The 23,322-nt window shown below is 48.6% G+C and overlaps 1 protein-coding gene across 4 annotated transcripts; it reads right to left on the bottom strand.

Moving 5' to 3' along the window:
- Positions 1-21,881, bottom strand: LOC120506413 (galactosylgalactosylxylosylprotein 3-beta-glucuronosyltransferase 1-like). 4 transcript variants are annotated; one of them, XM_039717963.1, is made up of 5 exons: positions 21,634-21,881; positions 2,946-3,090; positions 2,092-2,630; positions 591-887; positions 1-94 (listed from the first exon to the last, which is right to left on the bottom strand). In XM_039717963.1, the coding sequence occupies exons 2-5, from the start codon at positions 3,055-3,057 to the stop codon at positions 8-10; spliced, it is 1,035 nt and encodes a 344-aa protein (XP_039573897.1). In that variant the 5' UTR covers positions 3,058-3,090; positions 21,634-21,881; the 3' UTR covers positions 1-7. The 4 variants fall into 4 exon arrangements, with proteins under 4 accessions (XP_039573897.1, XP_039573895.1, XP_039573894.1 ...); XM_039717961.1 differs by having other exon boundaries at positions 2,946-3,094; positions 21,634-21,768; XM_039717960.1 differs by having other exon boundaries at positions 21,630-21,763.
- Between the last annotated feature and the right edge of the window lie 1,441 nt (positions 21,882-23,322).

The raw sequence follows: 23,322 nt of genomic DNA, 5'->3' as shown, positions 1-23,322 counted from the left end.
TCTCTGCTTACACCTCTACTCTGGGGTCTGTAAACCCACGCTTGCCTTCATTAACCAGAGTGGGCCTCTCAGTTCTTGTGTGCCAGACCAACACCTAGAGGGAAGCACAAAGAGTTCAGGGCGTTCTGCATAGCATGGAAATTATGAAAGTACTTCACCCGTTGCATGGGATCCTCAGAAAAGTGAGGCTCACAGCTGTTTGAAGCATGTGATTGAAAGGGGTTGATCATGGGAGACACTTTATGGGCGCATGAAAAAGTGGCAAGGAGGAGGGATCATTCTAGAACAAAATTCCAGACTCAACCCTCTGCCAATCCTCCTGGATTTGGGGAAGCAATCTGGGCACAAATCATACATCTGACCTTTATTAACACAGAATGCCTAGCACTGCTCCTTAGCTCTCTCAGAGCTTTTCATCTGTGAAGAATTTAGCAGGCTTTGTCCATCTGTTTGTCCCAGCATCATTTGGCACTGACATGTGCCAGCATAGGGCAGGCACCATGGCAGGTGAAAGAGTATGGCAGGAGACTGTAAAAGCAGCCAGGACCCAGCAAGGAGACGGTATCTTTGAGATTTCTTGTATCACTCACCTTTGTGCAGTTAGCTGCTTTGGGCTCCAGCCCGTCCATAGTTACTAAATCCTTCAGCAGACTTGTTTCCTGGTACCCTCCTTTAACTCCCTCCAGCTTGAAACTGGCGTGAGGCTTCTCCAAAATCAACTTGATGCTGATAGCAAATCCAGCCATGTCAATCGCAAAGGGACGATTGGGGTCAAAGACGGTTTTCCAGCCTACCACCTTCCCTGCTGGGCTCACTTTTGGGGATTCATATCGCAGCCCCCCAACGAAAGCCACTGGCCAGACTGAGACCCGCCTTGTGTAGCGCATCTGTGTGCCAGAAAGAGACAGTGCTGTGAGAATTCAACCCCACCACGTCTGTCCCAACCCATTAGTCCATTAGTGCACCACCCTCTGCTTTCATTGGCACCTGTCCTCCCCCACGGACTTCCTACGCAATCACATTGCTCTCGGCAGCACAAGCTCTAGTTCACCTCTGCTGCTGCTTGAAGAGCTACAGCTTCCACAGCCACAAGGCAAATTCTTAGCACATTATTCTCTGAACAACAAACTCGCTGGTTTTCTGTGCCCACATTCAGAAGAATGAAAACCTCTGGTTTTCTCATCCCATTTGAACTTTTGCCTTTTTGTTATGGCAGAATTGTATCAATTTTGTAAATGCCAAATACTGCTTTTACCAAGCCTCTAGCTCTGTATTACCAACTCCATTTACTCCAGCTTCACACTCATGCAAGTAATCTCCATGACTGATTCATGTTTGTCCTCATCTATTCCAATTTCTCCCCCCACCTCCTGTCTTGTTTTTCCATCCATGGCTACTGCCTAGAAGTATGGAATTTTATTGAAATTGTCAGAAAGGACCTGAAAGTACTAAAAAAAGATGAGCTTAACAGAGACCTAACAACTCTGAAAACTGGAAATATGTTATGATGCATAATTCTGCTCTTCAAGTGGCTTGGTACAGTTTGGCTTAAATTGGTGGCAGGAGAGTTTACTGGATTTTTGCAAATTTACGATAGGCTTGGCATCTCACAAAACCAGGTCTCCAGCAGAAGAGCTGGGCAAGCTTCAGTGATCCCAGAGGCACAGCCCTGTTGTGGTGGCTGGAACTTGGAGAACTGAAGGGCAGCCAAGGAGTAAAGGTGGATAGAAAGTCAGACAACTCTTCCATCATCTGCTAACCATCACAACCCTACAACAGTGCCAGAAGCTTGTCTTTGGTGCTTATTTAAATTAGGTCAGCTTTCCCTGAGGAGAGGTATAAATTCTGATGTACACATCCTGTGGTCCCTGGCAAGAGGAACTCCAGCTGGTGCAATGATGTGTGAGTGGCTGTTCACATCCGCAGCCTGGAGCATGGCAAATATGTTCTTTGCCCTTTCAGCTTGCATCTGCCCTATACCCAGCTGCTACTGCATGCAGAATGGGCGAGGTCTTTGCAAGTGCAACTGGGCTTAAGAGGCTCTGCAGCTGTATTCTGCTTTTCTGTGCCATGTAATTGTATGTTTCTTACCTCCTCAAAGAGCTCCAGGCTGTAGGTGTTATCATCATCAGCAAAATAGACTACGCCTTCTGGTGGTGCGGTGTTGCTGAAGCTGTCCCTCAGCCAGTGCAGCCCCAGGTTCCTCTGTAGTGTCCCCCTTGGAGTGTGGGATGGGATCCAGGACAGACCCAGCTTCAGGCTCTTGGGTGTCTCCACGTTGAGGTGGGTGAAGTTGAGCCCAGCCTTCTCCAGCAGGTTGGATACAAGGTTGGTCCTCCGCGGAGAGTCCTCCACCACCACCCAGTGCAGGTTCTGTACGTGGAGGAAGGTGTTGGCCAGACGGGTCAGCTCAGCTTTTTGCACTGGCCGGGTGTAGGTAGGGGTGATAACAAAGATGGTTGGCAGGGTGTCTGACCATGGGGGAGGCCTGGAGTACACATAATTCTGGATGATTCTAGGTGTTGCTCCTATGCTTTGCTGCTGCCGAGTGCATGATGGGAAGACTTCTTCTCTCAGTGCAGATGTACCATTAAGGAGAGCTTTAGAGGTCACGTTCTCGTCTGTCTCTTCTGGGACAAAACAAAGGAAGAAAGAAGGAAAAAAAATGTGTCAGAGGACTAATAACTAACAGGCTGCCTCATGCTCAGGGAGGCACACATCTATCTGGAGTTAGTGCTGCATCCTCTCTCCAAAGCCAGCCTAAGGTGCATGTTTAACACACTCTTAAGAACAGTTTATGTTTCTGCTGTCAGCAAACCCAGAGGGGGCCTTCAGGCAAGTCTGTCTTTGTTTAACCCTTCCCACGAGAGAGCATCCTTGCTGAGGGTTTGCAACAGAAGTCATCACAGCCACCAGCACACTGACAGCAGAACTTTTGAACTTACTTCTCAGGAGGCTGAGGTAGTGGGTGGTTGGGTACTGGTGCCACAAAGTTAGGAGAAGAGCCCATGGCAAGGCAATCAGGAGCGTGGTAAGAAGGTTACGTCTCCTCAGCATGCTGCAGGGAGCTTCCAATGCCCAGGCATCTCTCTACCTTTCAGAAAAGAAAAAAGAGTAAGGCCTCCAAAATACCACTCACCAAAAATTCAGGGAGGTATGACATATGTTTGGCCCTGATCCAGCAAAGTGTTGTCTGAGATTACACGGAGATCCATTAACACTTTAGGTCCAAACCATTATCCAACTTGGCCAATGCTGGTGCCATTGAATAGAAGATTTTAGCTATTTCTGTTGCTCTAAAGAACCTCTCACCATCCCATGATGAAACCACTGCCCTTGAGTTAGGGTTGTTCTTGTTGCTGATTCTGAAGCCGGAAAGGACTGCTACTTGCCCCCTCTTTGAGACTTGTGTTCATTCCTAAGCTTTGTTGTGACCATTTAATTTGCTTCTTTTGTACAGCGTTTTAGAGCCGTGTGCAAGATTTGTGCGCCTGAATATGCAACTGGACAAAACAGTCAGATGACAGGAATCCTCTAGATAGCCAGCACCTCTTAACACTTCTGCAGTGTTAATTCATCCTCCTCAGGCAGATGCATTGAGGCAATTGGGCATGCATGCTATCATCTACAAAGTGTTCCATGAAATCCCTGCCTTGGTCATTCCACAGTGCTGGTGATGCCTGCTGAATGTTTAATTATCCCACATCCCTTTCTACTTCTGGTTTGCAGTGTTTGGCCATTGCAGCATTTCATTGAAATCAGACTTTGGAGTACCCACCAGGCCCTACCAGGTCCTCCTGTACTCCTAGACTGAAGGTATTTTGAGGGAAGAGAGTGATGGCATCATGCTGATACAAAGGATTGAAAGGAGGTTCAAATTTGTTGGCTCTAAATTCCTGCTCTGCCAGGGATTTTTAAGTGTACTGAAGGTCAGTCAGCTAAAACCAAGGTCCTCAAAGGGACACAGGCACATTTTGTTCAAAAGCAATTCTTTGCCCAGGATTTGGGTCCAGCAGCTCCTCATCTGTCCAGAATGCAAGGATTGTCTTGCTTCAGTCTTAGAGAGTTGTGTGAAAAGAAATATGACAACTGGTCTAAAAGGGCTCTGCAGTGACAGCAGCCACAGGGTACTCCTGAAAGATATTAGGAGATGCTATTATAAATTCATCCTCTGGGACCTCTTAGAATCTGTCTTTAATTGTTTCGCTGACATTTTACCTTGGTGTCCTGAAAAAAACAGGGAATATGCAATTGCAGGACTCGTCAGTGCCCTACCACCAATAACTGTCAATCCTGTTTCAGCCACATCTGACAGAAGACTAGCATGTCTCATCAAGTCCTCTGGTGGGCAGGTGGATGTTCATAAGCCCTATTAAGGAAATTACTGCAACACAAGCTCATTCCTTGTTAGACACCAATGGTACCAATGATGGAGCAGTCCCTTAAGGAAACATATTCCCACTGACTGCTCCCCCAGCCAACCATTAATGGTGTTAATATTTAATGTTTCTTACCTCCTCATGCAGGAAACAGCATGGTGCCCATTTCACTACTTTCAAGCTACAAAACGCTGATGAAGAAGTGGACCAAGGAAGCTGCATGGCCAGGGGCACACCGGAATGTTTTGGTGATGTGAGCAGGAGCCTTGTGTGGCAAATATGCTGGCTCTGCTTAACTGCACTGCATTTTGATGACTGAGTCTGGGGCAGGTACAAGGATGTCCTTCAAGCTTTCATCCCAAAGGCACAGGGATTTGGTAAGCTACAGATCCAGGCCTGACACAGGGCAGGATGAGGCTACCCACACCAGGAACTTCTTTCCATACAAGAAATCTTTTCTCTTACCAGCATAGCAGCGCAGAGTAAAGCTTCCCATCACTCATGGCTGTGAGGACAGAGCCACAAAAGAAATCCAAGGATTGCTACTAACAACTGCAGATACCTAAGGCCCACCCAGGCCCTTGCTCAGGGTCTTCACAGCTCCTTGCTTCCTCTAGTATGCTTGCAATTACAAATGTCCCTGCACCAGAGTCAGACAGCCACTGCTACTTCCCTTTAATAAAAGCTTTAATTATACAGATATAGTTTCTATGCAGCAGACCTGCTACTGCTGCAAACTCAGGTTGCTTCTGGAGGGAAAGAGAAGAGGAGGGAGCCGTGGCAGCCATGTTACCAATAGAGAACAGAACAGAGTGGATCAGAGTTGGAAGAATTTTAAAAAAATTCTTTTTCTAGTTCTTTCTCCTCCTTCCTCTTCCAGCCAGCCCTGTTCATGCTTCCCAAACACTGCAAACAAGTGGAGATGCTGCCTGTGTGTGCAACTCCCCTAGTGCTCTGTGTTCATTTATTTCTGCATGCACCTTCTCTCTATTGCTTTTCCAAAGCAAGCAAGGCTGAAAAAGTTAAACCCTGCATAAAGCCCCAGGTAACTTGTGAACCTCACAGAGGACCTGACTTCGACCCCATTTCAAAAAATCTCTATTGGAATACTTTATTTTCTCTTTAAAATGTTACCTTGTCTCCCCCACTGTCTCCCCCTGCATCCATCATGTGTACTCTTCTCTGCTGCTTTATATCTTTCACTGGCCTTTTCTCAGTCCTTCAGAGTCTTTTTTCTTCCCTGTTTCCAGGACTACAGAAATCCCCTGGCTTACTAATAATTTTAGCCTTTGTCTTCTGTCCTTACCCACACAAAGGCCCTTTGCATTCTCTTAATGTCCACCCCTCATGGAATATTTCCCACAAAGTGGTCCATTAAAGCATCAGTCCATCCTTTTGAAAACACAGCATCAAAATCCAGTCACATAGAGATGCCTCTGGGTAGCCTGCCGATGGCCCCAGTGGGGCTTACAGAGGTTTACTGCACATATTTTTACCTACTTTTTATAATTAAAACCAAAGCCTCCTAAGTGGCTCAGATTAATTGCATGCCTGCTGGCAAACACTGCAGTGTGTATTCTTGGCACAACCAGCTACCCTCCTTCTGCTTTTAACCCCTCTCACAGTAGATTCTGTTAAATGAGATTCAAGATCAGAAGAAAATTTTGTGATCATCTAAACCCATCTCCTGCATTCATCTGGTAATTCCTGGGTTTAAGCTGTAGAGGGCAGGGACCATCTCTTAATGTGCTTGTACAGTCCAGCACTGATCCCAACGGGAGCCTTTGGATGTGATTGCAATACAAATATTATTGATTGTACTCTCTTGCTGGCTCTTCTCCTCCCTTGCTATTTCTCCTGTCCTGCCTATTCCCCATTCTCTTTCCTTTTTTTTCCCCTAGTGTCTCCTGCAGCCCTTGTTTGTGTTACACACCCTTAACAACATTAGCTGAATGTTTGATGGATGCCTTCAATATGCTGCCTGTAGCCTTCTTGAGCTGTTTTCCAATTACACATCCCTCTTCTTAATTTCATCCATCAATCTTCTGTTCTCCATTAAAAAATAAACAAACACACAGAGCACAAAGCTGAGTATGATAGGGACAAAATGTTTCTCATACTATTTGGCTTCACGCTGCTTTGTCAGACTTCCCAGCTCCTGGGATGCAACACCATTCAGTCTCCATTTAAGCTCCTGTTCTGACACAGGGGACATTATTCTGAAAGGATTCAGGAGAAGACAATGAGAGAAGCACATAGGGGGAAGAGCTGGATTCCCTGGAATGATGCTGAAGAGAAACAAGATCTGGCTGAGGTACAGACCACATGTGACCAATCCCTTCATCTGTTGTTGACTAATTACCAACAGGGTACAATTTGTTATAGGCAGGAAAAGACAGATATTGAGATAGGGATAAGGATTCCAGGCTGCAAAATGACCCAGGGAGTGACTTTTTCCCTGAGTTGCAGTGCATTTGAAAGGACGTGCTGGGGGAATGGGAGAAAGGTGAAAGTTAGAGAGAGATGCAGCTGACTGGGGATTATAAGGCTGACATGTTCCAGTGCCTCTGATTTTCCTACAGCCCTGTTGAGAAGCTGCTCAATTTGCATCCTTTTTTGTAACTCAGAAATGGTTAGGATCACATGGGCCTTGGTAGCTCTCTGAGGTTTTGGTCTGCCCTCTGCCTGCCTGATCCAGAATGAGAACCACACTTTTCAAAAAGTTTGCTCTGCAGGAAAGGTGATTTTTCAGCCTCTGGTTCAAGGCAGCCAGCCTGTCTGAGCCAGGCTTACAAGACTCTGAATGCTGGACCAACCCCAGCCCCAGGACTGTATGGCTCTAATCAGAGACACAGGCTCTAAAGAGCCTTACCTTCCCAGAGGGAGAAATCTCACAGTTCAGACTGTCCCTTGGGAACATCCCACCATCCAGTGTAACGATTTTCTAGGCAAGCGCCCAAAGCAAACTACTCTCAGGTAATGGAGCCAAAAGTTTCAAGAAACACTCCTTAATCTTGGTTTGAGCCATGTTTGCAAGCCTACTGTTCTGTGTGTACCCTGGGAGAGACAGGTGTGGAGAGGGGAGGAGACAGCGGTGTGAGGAGCAGGGCTGGAGCAGACCTGCAGGTAGCTGCAGATGACTCTTAATTCCACACACCAAAGCCATCAGCAGGGATTTTGGTTTATTTTGCCTGCATTTTGCTGCCTCTCTCCACCAGCCCCTAGCCACCTTGAGAAAGTCCATGCAGATTTCATGCGTTCCCTAACTCCCGGTGTGGGAGATGTGATGCTGAAGGCAGAGCAGGGAGCTTTCAATTATTGATGAGAGCGACCTCTCTTTAAACAAGGAATGCATAATTCATGGCAGCGCCGGTATTTGTGGTGAGCAGCACCGGCTCAGTCCCTGCCTTGCTGAAATGCACAGGAAGCCGCTGTCCCCTCTCCCCCCATTCCCTTGGGCCCATCAGAGCCTTCAGTCGAAACTACAATAGTGCGAAAAATTGAGACAGGCCGAGATGCTGCAGAGCTTCCCCTCACCAGGCAGCTGCCTCCCTGTTTGAGATGTGCACGATAAAGTGGGAGGATGGATTCAAGGAACCACAGAAGTGGGTGGAATGGGTTATTGCTCTGGGATAAGCATGGGTAATTACTGTGCAAACACAGCCAAAACAGGGCATTTCTCAGTAGTGAGACTCCTCTGACCCCCGGACAGGTCTTCAGGAATGGCATTGTTGTAGGACAGAAAGGGTAGGCTAGATCTAAAGGACAGTGCCTGAGGGTTCACACCCAGCTGTATTTCTTGAGGGGGTGGGAAAGAGAATGGAGAAGGCATATTTGATTTTCTGCTCAGAAAGTAGCAATTTCTTTAAACTCTGCTGGAACTGGGTGGCTGAAAAGCAAAGGGGAGGGGCCAAAAAAAAAGATTGGATGATTAACATCTTGCTTCCGGTTTTTCTCGGAATCAAGATGTTAATCATCCAATCATGGACTGTTTTGGATTGGAAGGGACCTTAGTGATCATCTAGTTCCAACTCCTCTGCTGTTGGCAGGGTCACCTTCCACTAGACCAGGTTTCTCAAAGCCCCATCCAACCTGGCCTTGAACACTTCCAGAGATGGGCTATCTACAACAGCTCTGGGCAACTTGGGCCACTGCCTCTCCACCCTCAAAATGAAGAACGTCTTCCTAATATTTAACTTAAGCCTACCTTCTTTCAGTTTGAACCCATTCCCCCTTATCCTTTCATTACATGCCTTTGTAAAGAATCCCTCTCCAGCTCTCTTGTAGCTGCTTTTAGGTATTTGAAAGTACTCTGAGGTCTTCCCAGAACCTTCTCTTCTCCAGGCTGAACAGCCCCAACTCCTTCAGCCTGTCTTCATAGGAGAGGTGGATGGAACGGGGAAGAGAAAAGCTCTGATCCCACAACTGGGATCTTGACATCCCAGTAGCCCAGGCACTAGTAGGAAACTGCGGTTATGACCCAAGGTGTAGGAGTGCTCTTCTGCTGGGGGTTTTAATTGTCCCTCTGCTGCAGATCTGGTGAAGGGCTGCAGGCAAGTGACACCTGCAATCTGAATGAGGTGAGCACTCCCCTACTGCTCATGGGGAGAGAGTGCAAAGGAAAATTAACCGAGTCCCCCGGAGAGACAAAACCCAGGGAACTACAGATAATAAAACAATACAGGGAAGGATGGCCAGGTCCTTCCCCACAGCAGGAAGAGCAGAACTACCAGCAGCTGTGTAGTTTCAAGGCTCAGCCCCATCAACACTCTGTCCCTTGGTGCGCAGGCTCCTGTGGGGACAACTTCCCCAGGAAGTGAGTCACTCCCAACGAAACAGCTGCCCCTTCCCAAGCCCCTGCACCTTTTCCTCAGAAGCAAAGAAAGACTTCACCCTCTCCTGCCAGCTCTGATCCCTTTGCCATATGGGAGCACAGTTACTTCAGCCCAGAAACCAGGCTTGTCCCTCGGGAATACACCATGCACAACCCCCATCCCTCCACTGCCCACATAGCCAAGTTGAGCATTCCTCAAAGCTTGGTCCGTAAACAGCTTGACACAGCACCTTTCTGAAGAGCATCCTTGTCCTAGACATGTGGCTTGTAGACATGTGGGAGCATGGACTGAAAGAGGGTGATGCTTTATACAGGGATTTCTTCCAAGCCAAAAGAAATCCAACAAAACACACAAACAGAAAACAAAAAAAGAAACTTTGATGGAGCTAATTAAATCTGCTGGCTAGGTCCCTCAGGAGCCAATACTTTAGAGACAGCACGTGGCTCAGCCTGCTATCCCCAGGTAGATCAAGGGTATCCAGGCCCTATCTGGGCTATCAGCAGGAATGGAGATAACCCAGTTTGAATACAGACTAGACCTTGAACTTGGCTGCAAAGCCCGTCCTTGCAGGGAGCCTTCCAGAGCCTGAAAAAGGAGGTCTAAGCCAGGCTATTTTTAATCAGCCCAGACCCAAATGTCCTTCACGATTGATCCATGCAACCTGCTGCCACATTCCTGCCCCCTGAGCATAGGCAAAGGTGGGCTGTGACTCAGAGGGACACAGCCCTCTGCCCCAGCACAATTTCCCTGCACTGCAGAGCCATAATCCAGGGGTGCCAGAAATACCCGGAGAAAGATTAGCAGCTCAGGCCCGAAGAGAAGCAGGGGGTACCAGATGTCTCCTGAGAAAGCTTGCTCTCTCCTGAAAGACCTCTAAGCTTGGAGTTATCCTGTCTTGAAAGGGAACTCAGGGGCTTATTCAGACGTCAGCTCCTCTTCCCTGCTGCTGAGCTCTGGCAGAACTGAGGTCCTTTATAGATGCTGATGACTATTACAGAATAATAATTCCAAACGTATCAGCATGAATCAGCCCAATATCTGCATTAGCCAAAAAAATAAAAAGGCAAAAAAAAAAAAGCTTTTTTTTTTTTTTCCCCAAGGAGGCAAAATAATTCTAAGGAAGTAAAAACAATAGTGGATTGTTCCAAAGTTTCTGTATATCTCATTCAGAGCTTTCCCTACTGAGTTAACAGCTGATGCCTGTTCAGCAGGAGTGGGAGCTGTCATTTTACAGCTTTTTTACAAAAGCAGAAAGGAAAAACCCATAGTATTGCCTTCCAGAACATTTTCAAAAATGGAGAAGAATTACTTTTTCAGAGAAAAAGGCATTAGGCATTATTTGATGGATAACTGCATTTTACAGGTGCTTGTTATGGAGGGGAAAAGAAAAATCACATTGATCATGGGCTCCTTGTAAAGATATGGGGCCCAAAGGCCAATGCTGTTCCTCTGATAGCAGCCAGGATACAGAGACAGGCTTTGATCTCAGCTGTGTGTCAATATGACATCAAATGCAGACCTCCAGAGGAACAAGCTATCACTAATGCACACTCTTGATTGATTTAGACAGCTTGTTTTCCTCCTGCTTTCAAAGGCGATGTTGAAATGCTCTTCCCTGCTGGACTTCCCCGTTACTCCTAGGGAGGGCAAAAGAAAGCAAAGGAGAAACTGCTCTGGCTGGAATCACAGTGCAAATGAGTGGGGCAGCAGTTATGTCATTTAAAACACCAGTGTAGCTAAATATGTCTACTATCTTCCCAAAATCTGTGAAAACACTGGCATTTTAATGGTTACATGTGTGTGCTGGCCCCCTGAAGAATCAGAGCCCTGATCTGTTATTGTATGGAGAGAACTGTGGGAAGAGAATGAATGCAGTGTAAAGGCAAGAATTCCCCTGAGTTTTTATCTGGGAATGTTGGCTGAATTATGTGATCAATAAAAGCATCGTGCAAACAGCAACTTCATGTGGAATGTTCTTGTGGGTGGCTGCTCCATATAGATTAAGACAGAGAGGACACTGGACAGCACTGATGCCACATCATGCAGGTGTTAGTTGTGTGAGATCACAGAGAGGAGAAACACCACTTTGGTGTCTTTGATGGACATTTTTGCTGTTGCAACTCTCTGAGCTGTGTGAAATACACTCACTTTGTAACTGGTTTAGACAGTCCAAAATGCTAATTCTGATTTCTTCCTCCAAATAAATCATCAGCACTCATTATATTTGCCACTTGCTGTGCAGCATCCAAGTGTCATGCGGACACTTTTAGAAACAAACGCAGAATGGATAAATTGGCACCTAGAGAATTGTCTTTTGCAATTGATATACGTTATGGTCCGCTGCTTGATTTGTACCTTAAATGCCACAGCTGATCTGTATAGCTTGGGCTTGATTAAAAGAAGCACTAGAATGAAAATTAAAGTCAGCAGACAGTGTTTATTTTTCTGCCTTCTGCTTGTGAAATAAAAAGGGAAGAAGAGAGCAAAAGAAAGAAGGGGCAGGAAGCTGATCGTCAGTGCCCTGTTAGGACTGTCCTGCTATCCTTCCCTGTCCTAACTTCCCTGTCCTTCCCAGTCCTGACTCTGGACTACAGGCAGGCCACATTCAAATAATGTGCCAAGGTGTTTGAGATCAAGAGACCCATATGCAATTCCCACCTTCTGGGAATGCCAGGGGAGCAATATCTAACTTGGGCACTGGTAGCAGCTGCTAGCATATATCCCTGCATCATGAGTAGAACAAGTTTTATTTTGTAGAAAAAGTAACCAGTGGATGCATTTGGGTGAACAGATGGAGCTGAGGAGTAGCAAAAGTCAGATGCCCCTTTCTAACAACAATCTAAGACTACCAGAAAAAAAGGATGTGGGTTTTGGTTTCTGTTTTTCTATGTCTTGCACAGTTAAAATGGAAGAGTCTGTTGGGAAGGCAGGGAAGGCAGTGAGGGAATTGAGGGCAGACAAGCTCACAGCATGAGAAACAAACTGCTCTCTCTCTTAGAGTGCATGGAGCTTGCCATAGGGCTTGCTTGTATAGGGATTGCTCTCTGCCATGCTCCTTAATTGCACATGAAAGCAGCCTGGTCTGAAAGTATCTTTGCATGTGGCGTTCATAAACCTTCCCTTGGGAGGGAGGTCAGCCTGTGCAGTATTGTACTCATCGGTCTATCTGTGAAATTGTGTGCTTCAGGCTGCCCTAGGCCTGGATGCAAAAGGGGTTTGATCCTCCCCCAGGCTGGGGAGCTGTCTGCTCGATCTGTTTCCTGAAATTGGAGCATCATCTTTGCACAAATACAACCACAATAATCCTGGGAGATGTGTCCCCCCAGCTCTTACACCTCTGCACTCAGGGTGTGCTGGGCAGTGCTGTCCTGCCTACCTTGCTTCCACATTCATGGGCTGCTACTTGGCCTTGGACGGAATAACTGATGAATAGATACTTCTGGCTGGAGAGGGAAGATGAACTAGGCTTTTTTTGAACCCTTCTCTGCAGTTTGAGAGCCCTTGGAGCTTCCAAGGCAGAGCAAGTTGGCCTGGAAGATCAGGGCAGACAAAGAGTGGTTTCTTGTTAAAACCAGAAATGGGCTGCTGCTGTAAGTCTGAGAGGTGGATATGAATCTCTCCTGATTCTGGGGATGAATCTGGCTCCCTCCTTGTGCTCACAGAGGGAGAGTTCTCTCTGGTTATGAGGATGTTTGTGGAGGTCAACAAGCCAAGTTAGGTATTTCTAGCTTCACACATGCACATATGAACTACCTCCATCTGTCACCAGCTCCGTGGAGGTCAACAAGCCAAGTTAGGTATTTCTAGCTTCACACATGCACATGTGAACTACCTCCTTCCGTTACCAGCTCTGCAAAAAATACCCCTGAAGGGCCAGCAACAGCTTCTAGGTAGAGGAAACATCCAACAACTGCTTGGGAAGGAAGAAACTGGATTTTTGCTTCTGCTGCTGTATACTGATTTCTAGGCCATTTGTGTTTGTTCTGGTGCGCAGGTTAGGACCCCTGTTTGAGTTAGGAAAGAATTACTTGGTATCAGATTTTATCAGTCTGGTAAGTGCAGTGCACTAGGGAGTACACAAGAGCAGAAATCTTGCCTAGTGACTATTTTGCACCAGTGGTTAACAGTTCCAGGACTTGGTTTGCAAGAGAGTTACAATCCAAGTGTGGCTTGGCTTGGCATGGCTTTATGGACTGTGAATAAAACTTGCTGAGATGGCAGCTTATCTACCACTGAACAGGAACTGCTGTTGACAAAAGAGCCACAAGCATCCTCTGCAGCACCTCCAGAAGAGCTGCTAGGTGGGAAGAAGCGTACAGAGTTTGTCTAGCAGAATGACATGACTAGGAGCACAAGTGGGGAGATTGGTCATGATACAGGAATAGTCTTGGATTTATGCTCAAAAGGGTGACAAGAGAAGCTCTTAGAGGTGGTAAGAGCAATTTTAAATTATACTTTCCCAAAGAATGCTTTGGGGTAAACTATATTCACCCCTAAAAGTCCACACAGAGGGCAGCAGTGATGATCTTAGCAAAATGCTTATTGGTGTCCTGTGACTTTGTAATGGCCCTGTTCCCTTTTAATGGAACTGCTGATGCATATCAAGTAATAAGAGATTTATTGTGTTTTCCTTAATGCTCCAGGAGTCTTATTCTAACACAGAAGTTAGAAACCTCACTTTGGCTGTAAAAAAAGCCTCCTGTTATAATTGCCTGACATGCTGCTGAGGTTTGAGGAAAATAGGAAACAGTATGAGAGCTGCTAACCAGAATGGGAAACACACTGGGATTACTGGAGGAGTTATAGAGAAGCCTGTGGGCAGCTACAGTTCAAGAGGTGCTGGGATCCCATGCTGGAGAGCAGACATATGAGTTAAGGCAGAGCAGGGGACTTGACTGGAGAGAACACCTGAAATAACTAATTGCTCACAAAACAGAAAATGTAAGAGGTTGGTGGGAGTAGGATGGAGGAGGTGGTTCCAAGGGCAAAAAGAAAACAAGAATAGGCTGGGGGAATAATCTTGGCCCGGCTGAGATCTGCCACTTAATAACACTTGACAAAATGCAAATAATTTCTCCTTCCTAAAGATCTGCCAGGGGATGCCTCAGCTATCTGGGGTCAACGATTAACACTCCTACCTCCTTTTCTATTGCTCCATGGAGACGAGGAGCTGGCACACATGTCTGAGGGAGGAAAAAACTTGCTGTGGACCATGGAGCAGCAGGATTTGCCAGCTTGCTTCTGACTGCCCAGCCCAGCCCTGAGATACAGCTCAGCCAGGCTCGTGTTTGACTTCAGCAGACGCTGCTTGTGGGCTTTGTAGAGGTGCACAGGGATAATCAGGATTTGGTTTCTGTTTGCTTGCTAATTTCAGCCCCTGCTGTGAGATTTGGATGTTTCTGAGGATTCTGTATTAGCTTTAATGATTAAAAAATTATTTCAATGCTTAGTGAAGAAGATGCATGATCTATCATAGAAGCCGCTTAGCAACAGGACTCATTAAGACACGTATTAGTACAGAAAGATATCCTTGCCCCAGCGCCCTCTTGGAATGACTATCCACTCATCTAAACAAGATAAAGGTCTTTGCTGGCCTCCTCCGAGGCCAGAGGATAAAGCAGTCAACTGTGAAACAAGATTTCTTGGTTCTTTTTCTGGCTTCAACTATGCGTCAGTATGTGGATCTGGGCAAATCATTTCACCTGCTTCAGTGCCTCAGTTCCCCCACAGGTAAGATAAGCACAACAATGTATAAGCACTCTGGGGAAATGACTTTCAAGTGCCTAAGCTCATTAGAGAAAAAACAACCAGTGCAGTGAATAAAACTGTCTCAGCCCCTTGCTGGTAGTTTGTACTAACCACACGGCTCACTTTGTCCTCCTGAAGCCCCACATACAGTTAGCTAATTACAGGGGAGAAAAAAGATCTTCTCCTAGCTCCTTACCACCTGGTGGTAGCCAAGCACAGATGTCAAAACTTGTCATTTGGCTCAAAAGAATTAATTTTAGGCAAAGCATTTCTGGTTATCCTTCAAGGAAGGAAAGGGTCTGCCAGTTCTGGGGCAGGATCTAATTTTGCTCGAAGGAACACTGTTAAATACCGCGTCTGAGAGGAGAACAGTAATACTTTGTGTTTTATTCTCAGAGTCATTCACTGAATCTCTCAGGCAGCAACATTCTTTGGAGGAAAAACAGAAGCGGGGTGGAGGAAGCAGGTGTAAGAGCAGACATTTCATTCCACCGTGAAAAAGCTGAGGCATTCCTGATTCTTCGGCTTACATGCAGGGCATTGAACTTCATACCTGGATGTACAAGCTGCAGTCACACCTTAGTGTGGGGTAAGGGTAAAGGAAACATAAATGAAAGGAAGACAAGAGAAGAAAAATAGGTGTAGGTGAGAAACTAAGGTGTGACTGAAAGGAAGGAAAGGGAACAGAAGGAATGAGGTTAATGGGAATGCAAAAGTCAGAGAAAGGAGGAGGAGGAATGAACAAGGGTGAGGGAGCAGGAGATCAAGTGGGACAGCAAGCAGGAGGCACAGTCAAATCATCTGAGTGCTCTCTGAAGAGATTGCCTATTTTGTTTCTGCCCTTTTTTTGTGTGTGATCTTGCCTTAAAATTGCAGGAATGTGGCGGCACAGCACTGGCGCTCTGATTTATTAATTCCATCCCATCCCACAAGCCCATAAAACAAAAGCATCTGTGTTTGCTCAAGAGAAAACCATGAAGGGCCTCATTCACGTCAGAGGTGGAGAGAGAAGCTGGCAGATGGAGGAAAGTCATCGTCTCCTCCTTCCTTTTCACCTTTGTGTGGATCTGAGCTGGGGGAAGGGCCTTGGGAGAGAAGGATCCAGGAGATGAGGGATCAGCAGGGAGAAAGTTAAGATCACCCTGGCATTTGTGCTGGAGAAAGTGGAGGGGAGACACAATGAACACAATGGCTGGACCAGTGAGGAAGGCAGCCCAGCATGGCAGAGAGGACAAGATCCCCTGCTGCCACCCAGGCTCACCCAGCACTGGTCTCTGAAGTGGCACTTTGTGCAGTATCACCCCAATAAATGTCAGTCCCATTGCTGTGGTCACAGTCAGGGCTTTTATGATGCCTAGCACTGTTGCCTAACTCATAGCTATGGATATAAACATAAAAATAAATTAAATCTGCCAGTCATAGTTGAAACACCCCTTTACAGCTGTTTTTAGCTTTCAGAATGAGGGAGGGTCAGGGCAAGATGAATGTTAATTATCCTACTTTAACAACTGGGGCATGAAAGGGGAGAGGAGCCAGCAACTCCTGCCAGGCAAGGATCAACTGTGCTGTTTCTATCAAGAGGCACTGGGAGATTTTTGAGAGCAGAGGACCTTGCTAAAACCCTGCCCTTAAGGACAATGTCTTTGGAAGCCAGGCTGCCCTGCAATGCCCCAGGGGAGCATCACCTCAGGGGAGGAAGGGTCTGCAAGTTACTGCTGCCTGCCTGGCCCTTGGCTTTTCCTCCCAGTTCTCCCACACACGGATTGCCGAGGAGCAATCCTGCTTTGCTTAGCAAATCACAGTTCCCATGTGCCCTGTACTCCCACACACAGACCCACCGTGAACTTACAGAACGAGACAACACTGCTGCTCTAAAATCTTTTACCCAGAGCTGACACTGCCCGACTGCTAACCCTGTTCAGCTCCAAGTAATCCCAGCACTTTGCTTGGCTAGAGGTTGGCTGTACTGGGAATAAATGCCCTTGCTCTCATTGACAAGAGGTAACATCCAAAGAAAACCATTTCCTTTTGCAATGCAGCATTATTCATAGACCAGCACCACATAAAGTTGCCAGGACGCTGGCAGTCTGCTAAAATCCACAACATGGGCAGGAGAAGTGGCAGTGTAAGCACCACTGGACGAGCTCAAATCTCAGCAGAAGTTAAGCTGAACCTGCTCCAGCTGACAAAACCCAAGCCTACAAGAACTAAGTGTCAGCACACAGGCTGGAAAATACAATTTTTTTTTGCTTCTGCCTGGAAACGAAAATATGCCCTAGTGATCTTCACTTAAACATGTCTGTGTCCTTTTGTCCTTCGTCTTACATTGATCAGTGTCGGGGGTTTTGGAAGGCATAAAAAATCCTATGCTAGAGCATGTGAGAGGTTCAACCCTGAAGATTTAAATATCTTTCAAGTGGACTGCCCTGTCTAGTGATGAACAACCTACTATCCATCACAATTTCTACTCTTCCTGAATCCTACACTCAGCACCAGCAGCATCTTGTAGCACAGAGTTCCTTATGTCACAATGCACAGCATGGGAAAATACTTTTATCATCAAATTGCTACCTTTCATGTTTTCCTGAATGCAGTCCAGTTCCTCTACTGAGAAAAGCCCTGTAAAGAAGCATTCATTCTCCCTCTTCTGTGTTGTTGATTGCTTTGTTTTTCACCCCAATGTCCCTCCTCATGTGTCTTCCTGAGCTAACTAACCCCGTCTTAAGGAATCTCTCTGTGTGAGCCAGGGATTAGTGGGATTACCTGATCAAGTATGGATGAACAGCAAACAAAATCTAAAGGTCCCTTTGCTGGAGCTGTGGATCCCATTTCTGTGTCTCAGACCCGGGAAGCTGTGTCTCATGAGGAAACTCAGATCACGTTTTATAAATTCCAGGAACTTGCAGAGTGCAGTGTTTTCATCTCAGGCAGAAAGATGTCAGACAGCCCCCCGCACTGTGTGGTGGAGGAGGCCAACAAGGTAGCTGATCAAACTCTTGGGAACATTGGCAAAGTAGATAAATTTGAGTTTTAAGGAAAGGATTTTGGGAGCACTAATGCCACATGACAGCAAGCTAGAACAAACTTCAAACGCTTAATTATGAGCCTGCACAGCCTAAAACAGCATGAAAGGTTAAAGGACCAAATTTTCATAAGTGTGCTGACCACAGGTTGAGGAGTGGTTTGGAGATGTACCCCAGCCTGGAGGAATCAGTGGGGTCTGACCAGTGTCCCTTTCGAAGAACTGGTCTTAGGCAGTCATGCGTGCACTGGAGATAAGGGTGCTGACAGCCCCAGGTCTCGTCCATGCCCTGTATTTATTAGTCTTTTGTGGTACTGGTAGGTTTTAAATGGCAGTCCTGTTAGGCTGAGCTGCTTCGCAGCAAGTGCTTCCCAGAGATGCAGGGGCCTCTCGCCTGTGAGACAGATGATCTGGGGCTGTCTCAGCTCTGACGCGATGAGCTGCCGTGTCTCCCTTGTAAAGAGGGGGTAGTCATCCTGACAAACAGCTCTGTATGTGGGCAGGGAGTGCTCTTAATCACACATGCAGAGTGCTTGGAGATCTTGGGATGGGAAGCGGTGCAGAAAAGCGTAATGCTTATTATTAGGTAGAAAGGCCAGGAGCAAAAAGGGCAGAGTGATTTTAGACTCCTCCAGGGCCCTGGAGGTGTGTGGGACCCAGATTCCAGTCTGGCTTATTACCTCCTTTTTAGGTTTCTTCTTTTATTAGGAACAATTAGATACAAGGAGGAAAGGGACAGATATCATCTTTCCTGTGTACATCCTGCAGAATAATTGCAGAGCTTTCTCAGAGCAATTTTGCATGCTCAGTAAAGGGCATCTTTGAAGCCTATCAAATATCTCATCCCTTGTAGGCATACATATGAAGGGTTGCAACACACGTCTTTATTGCTCCCAAGTATTGTGAACAGGAAAGACCATCAAAAGTGCTCAAGATGAGGAATAAGAGGCCTTGGAAGTAGTTCCAGGAGGTGGATGGAGTCGTGGGGTGGCTTCTTATGTTTGGAGGTGGAACTTTGCCTCCTGAGGCACTGGAGGAAAGCAGGAGGTGACTGTGCACCAGCACCCTGGGAGAGAGGGGCACTGAGAAACACAGGGATGTGTAGAGCACTGCCATTGGCAGGTGATTACCGTGGTGAGGAGGGTAGGAAAGCCATGCAGGGGTACAGCTGGAGACAATCCAATGCAGGCTCCTGCCAGCAAGCTGCCTCCTAGGTACAACTTTGGTCTCGGACACTAAGGACATCTCCTGGCCTGCTGCTGAAGCAGGGGAAAGTTTCCTGCCAAAAAGCACCTTTACCAGTGCTTCATAGGCAAGAAGAAAGGAAAACACAGCCTTGAGCTGTCCAGTACAACCTTGCACACTCTGCAGGGAAGAGGTCATTAGAGAACACAGGCACTGGGCACCAAAATATTCCGAAGCCATGGAAAGAATATGAATTTAAGGGCTGTATATTGTGGAAGTGTTTTCTCTCTTGCGTACATTTAGCTGCTGTATAGCTCTGTACAGCTCCCTAGGCAACAGTCTTCCCAGATGACACTGTAACAAAGCCCAAAGGTGCGGGAGCTCCCCTCATTAAAACCCTTGTCGTGGGAGCAAGTGTCCTCAGCCCAACTGCTTTGTTTTCTATCCCATGGCTGTTCAAGTGTCTTGCAAGCCAGGCTGAGGCCCTTTGTTGCAAAGGTGGCTGCATCTCAGCTGTGCTCTGTGTCAGCTGGTTGAATTGTTTTGGGATTGCAAGGTTGCCTAGATGATTTCACTATTATTATAATTATTATTACTATTATTGTCATTACTGCTATTATTGTTATTGCATTCAAAATGCCAAAGAAGAGCTTTACCTTGGTCTCACCAGATTTCTGAAACACCCAATATGATGTGTTAGCTGCACATCTACCTCTGTACCTTAACTGCTCTGCGGAGCCTTAATTCAATGCAGAGTGAAGTGCCCTGAAAGCAACACCAAAGTCACTCCTGGGAGTGACGACGGGAGGGAGGGCAGGAATCACAGTCACGGAGCTCCTGGCCTCACACCGGGCAGGCACAGCATGCACTCAGCTACCGGCGCTGTATCCCTGCTGTGCCTGCCAACAGAGAGATTCCAGGAAACCATGGAGCAGGCACCAAGCAAAGGTGATGGAGCCCCCACATCCTGCTCCAGGACACGGAGAAAAGGGGATTGGCAGCGTGCACAGCTGCAAACAGATGTGACACAGACTGTGATACAGCTCTGCCAGTGGCCTCCTCCTGCCCTGTAACCCTCTCTATTTCCCGAGACAGAGGTCCCCATAATCTCCTACTGAGGAATCACTTTTTAGAATATTGATGGCCTCCCTTCTGTGAGGTTCCTATCCTGCTGTCTCTGTGCACCTATCTCCCAGCTTGTGGAAGTGCTCTATGGCCCCTGTTCCTAGTCTGTCTGAGGCTAGTGAGGACAATGCCTGGTACTTCTGCTGGCTGTCCAGAGGTACAAGGTGTGAACCTTGCCACCCATTTTTCCCTTTTTGCACCTGATGAGATTTAATCCCAAGCAGAAATGGGTGATCAGACTCACGTGGGAAATGGCTGTACCTTGCTGCACTCTCTGCATATGTGCTTTGCACAAGGAAGCCTCCTCTGGGTCCGAAAAATGAGCTGGAAGCACCTGCAGTGGCTGCATCGCTCACTCTCCCCCACTCACTTGCTGAGCTGTGTGGACTTCAAGTTATCGGACAGGTATTTATAGCTTGTCATTATTGCTCTGCTATGGTGATGCTTGGTGCTGCCCTGCTGATTCCAACACCCCATCTCTCCAGCTGCACAGAAATTGCCCCTTGGCAGCTTTCCTTAAGGAGTTACTGAGGAACTGGCTGCTTCTCTCCAGATTTGCAGCACCTTGAGGGGTTTCTCTCTGTCATGCATTAGCTGCTGAGCCTCTCCCTCTTCTTCCCTGGCCCGAGGCTGGATGGGTCAGTGGCTGGAGCGGGAGGCCAAAAAAAACCTACTTTCCAACTCGCCTAGCAAGATCCACCCCAAGCTGCTCCAGAAAATCAGCAGCAGCATCCCTCGGCAGACGCCCGTGTCTGAGGCAGGAGCAGAACCGGGCAGAACTCTTCCCCAAACCTCCTACTCTTGCCCTCTCCCAACCCACGTTTCCAGAGCCTCTCTCTGGGACGCCCGCCTGGGGTCGGTTCCCAGCGAGGCTACCTGTGCCTGTACACAAACCCCCTTGTCGCCCTTCTGTAGTTTGGCTTCTCCGGTGTTTGTCACCAAGAGGCGCAATAAAAGCTCTCCGGGAGCAGCGGCGTGCCCGGGACCGGCGTTTGGGTACCCTTGCTCGGAGATGCCGGCGGCGAGATTCCCGGGTGGACACACACCAGGAATGAAGGCATCTCCCCACAGCTGGAAAATTCCAGCCTGGGATTGGGATGTCGCTCCCCTGGAAGGTGTCCGGACCAACGTGCGGGGGGATGCAAGGACAGGCGCTCCCCGTCAAGCGCGGAACCGGTTCTGGCGCTGAGCAGGGATGAAGTTCGGGTATACAGCTGCCGGTCGCGGGGCACGGCACCCCTCCAGCGCCAAGCGCCGGGGGACCGCAAGGTCACCGCTGCATCCCCGGCGCCGCTCCCACCCCCAAAGCCCCGCTGCCCGAGCGGGGTCTCCCGCTTACCTGGCGAGAAGGGCCGGTCACGGCGGAGACGCCGGGGCGCCGGGCGCGGGGCGGCAGCGCGCCGGGGGCTGCCGGGGGAGCATGGCCCGCCGCCGGGCGGCGGCGGGTCCTGCCTGCGCCCTGGGAGCGGCACCGGCACCGGGAGCGGCACCGGCACCGGCACCGGGACCGGCCCGTCGGCGCTGCCGGCGGATGGCGGCGCCCGCCTTCAGACGGCGCCGGCGATGCGGCTACGCGCGGCGCGGAGCCGATTTAAGGCCACCCCGTGCCGGGGGTGGGGGAGCGCCGAGGGCCGCCCGCAGCGGCTCCTGCGCGCCGCGCATCCCGCGGGGCCACCTTAAGCGGGGAAGGGGCGAGCGCGGAGCCAGCGAGGGGGGAAGGAGCGGCGAGGAGGCGACCCGGGAAAAGGGGAACGGCAGCGGGGCCGGGCACGGCCGCAGCGCTGCCCCCGCAGCCGGGCCGGCCGCCCTCCAAGGGGGAGGGTGCCCTGCCCCGGCCGGCCGCTGCTCTTCCCGCCGGAGGCGAGGGGAGGGATTTTTCTGCCAGTGCCGAGGATCTCGTCTTTGCTTCTGACCGGTACTGGGGTGATTTCCCGCTCCGGCTGCTTCAGGAAAGAGCCACCTGCGATGGCTACAGCCCGTGCGGGTTGGCTGGCTGTAAGGCAACCTGGGAGTCACAGCCCGAGCCCAGCGGCCGCAGTGCTTCTGGAATTTGGTGCCCCAGTTGCAGCTTGATGCGCGCATCGCTACTGCGTGCCTCAGTTTCCCTGATGTGGGATGATGGTGATATCGGTACAACCACTTCCCACTGCGGCAGCAGCTGGGCCATTCCTTGCTCTGGCCACATGAACAGCCACAGCCAATGCGTCGTCTGGGCCTCTGCCTCGGAACAGGTTAAATGGGACTAGGAGACCAGCCCGATTCAGTTTTCCCCTACCTACCTCCCTTAGGAGCTGCGTCTCGGCCATAATAAAGTCACCATGCTGCTTGAAGGGGGGTGTGACAAGCAGCTCTTCCTTCGGGCTCCCAGCTGGGGCTGGATGCACAGAGGGCAGAAGTGAGGGCTGTCACACCTCAGCCCTGCTGTAGGAGACTTCTCCTTGCACTGGGCTGCACAGCACACACCTATCCCTCCCTTACCCTTCCGAGGGTTGTGACTACTATATTCCAGGAGTTTCTCCCGAAGAGGTTTCAGCTCTCAGCAAACCTCGAGGTACACAAAGTAGCACAGTCCCAGGCTCAGGTGGGGACCTGTTGATGATGTTAGCTTCAGGTAACAAAGATCTTGCCTTGGGATGCAGTAAGCAGGGAAAAATGTTTTGAGATCCTTAGCTGGCAAGTGCTCTTGGAGAAGAAGAGAAGTCTGTCTGCTCAGGATAGCTGGCAGGTCTTGGCCACATTTCTTTCTAGAGCAGACATTTCTGAAAACACCTTGGAAAGAAAGATATCAAGTGACATTTTACAGCCCAAATGACATTTACAAAGTGGAACACAGATGCGAACCCAACACAGGCAAAGCAGCAGGCCAGTGCCAGTGCCTTTGCTCACCTGCTTCTCCCTTTGTCAAGGGGACATTCCAAGCCGTTGAGTTCAGTACCCACAAGGACTATGGCCATGCTCACCACCACTGTGCTTATGGCTGTGCAGACCCACTGGCTGTGTCCAGCTAGAGCAGGGAATGAAAGGCTGC

This window comes from Passer montanus, unplaced genomic scaffold (assembly GCF_014805655.1).
Source record: "Passer montanus isolate IOZ18808 unplaced genomic scaffold, ASM1480565v1 scaffold39, whole genome shotgun sequence".
Taxonomy (NCBI): domain Eukaryota; kingdom Metazoa; phylum Chordata; class Aves; order Passeriformes; family Passeridae; genus Passer; species Passer montanus.
This window is presented reverse-complemented; position numbering and strand designations above follow the sequence as displayed.

Coding starts and splice junctions, on each gene's coding strand:
- LOC120506413 (XM_039717963.1), bottom strand. CDS start 3,057: ATGCTGAGGAGACGTAACCTTCTTACCACGCTCCTGATTGCCTTGCCA. Junction 2,631..2,945: donor CTACCTCAGCCTCCTGAGAA/GTAAGTTCAAAA, acceptor GTTTTGTCCCAG/AAGAGACAGACGAGAACGTG. Junction 95..590: donor AAGCAGCTAACTGCACAAAG/GTGAGTGATACA, acceptor GCTTCCCTCTAG/GTGTTGGTCTGGCACACAAG.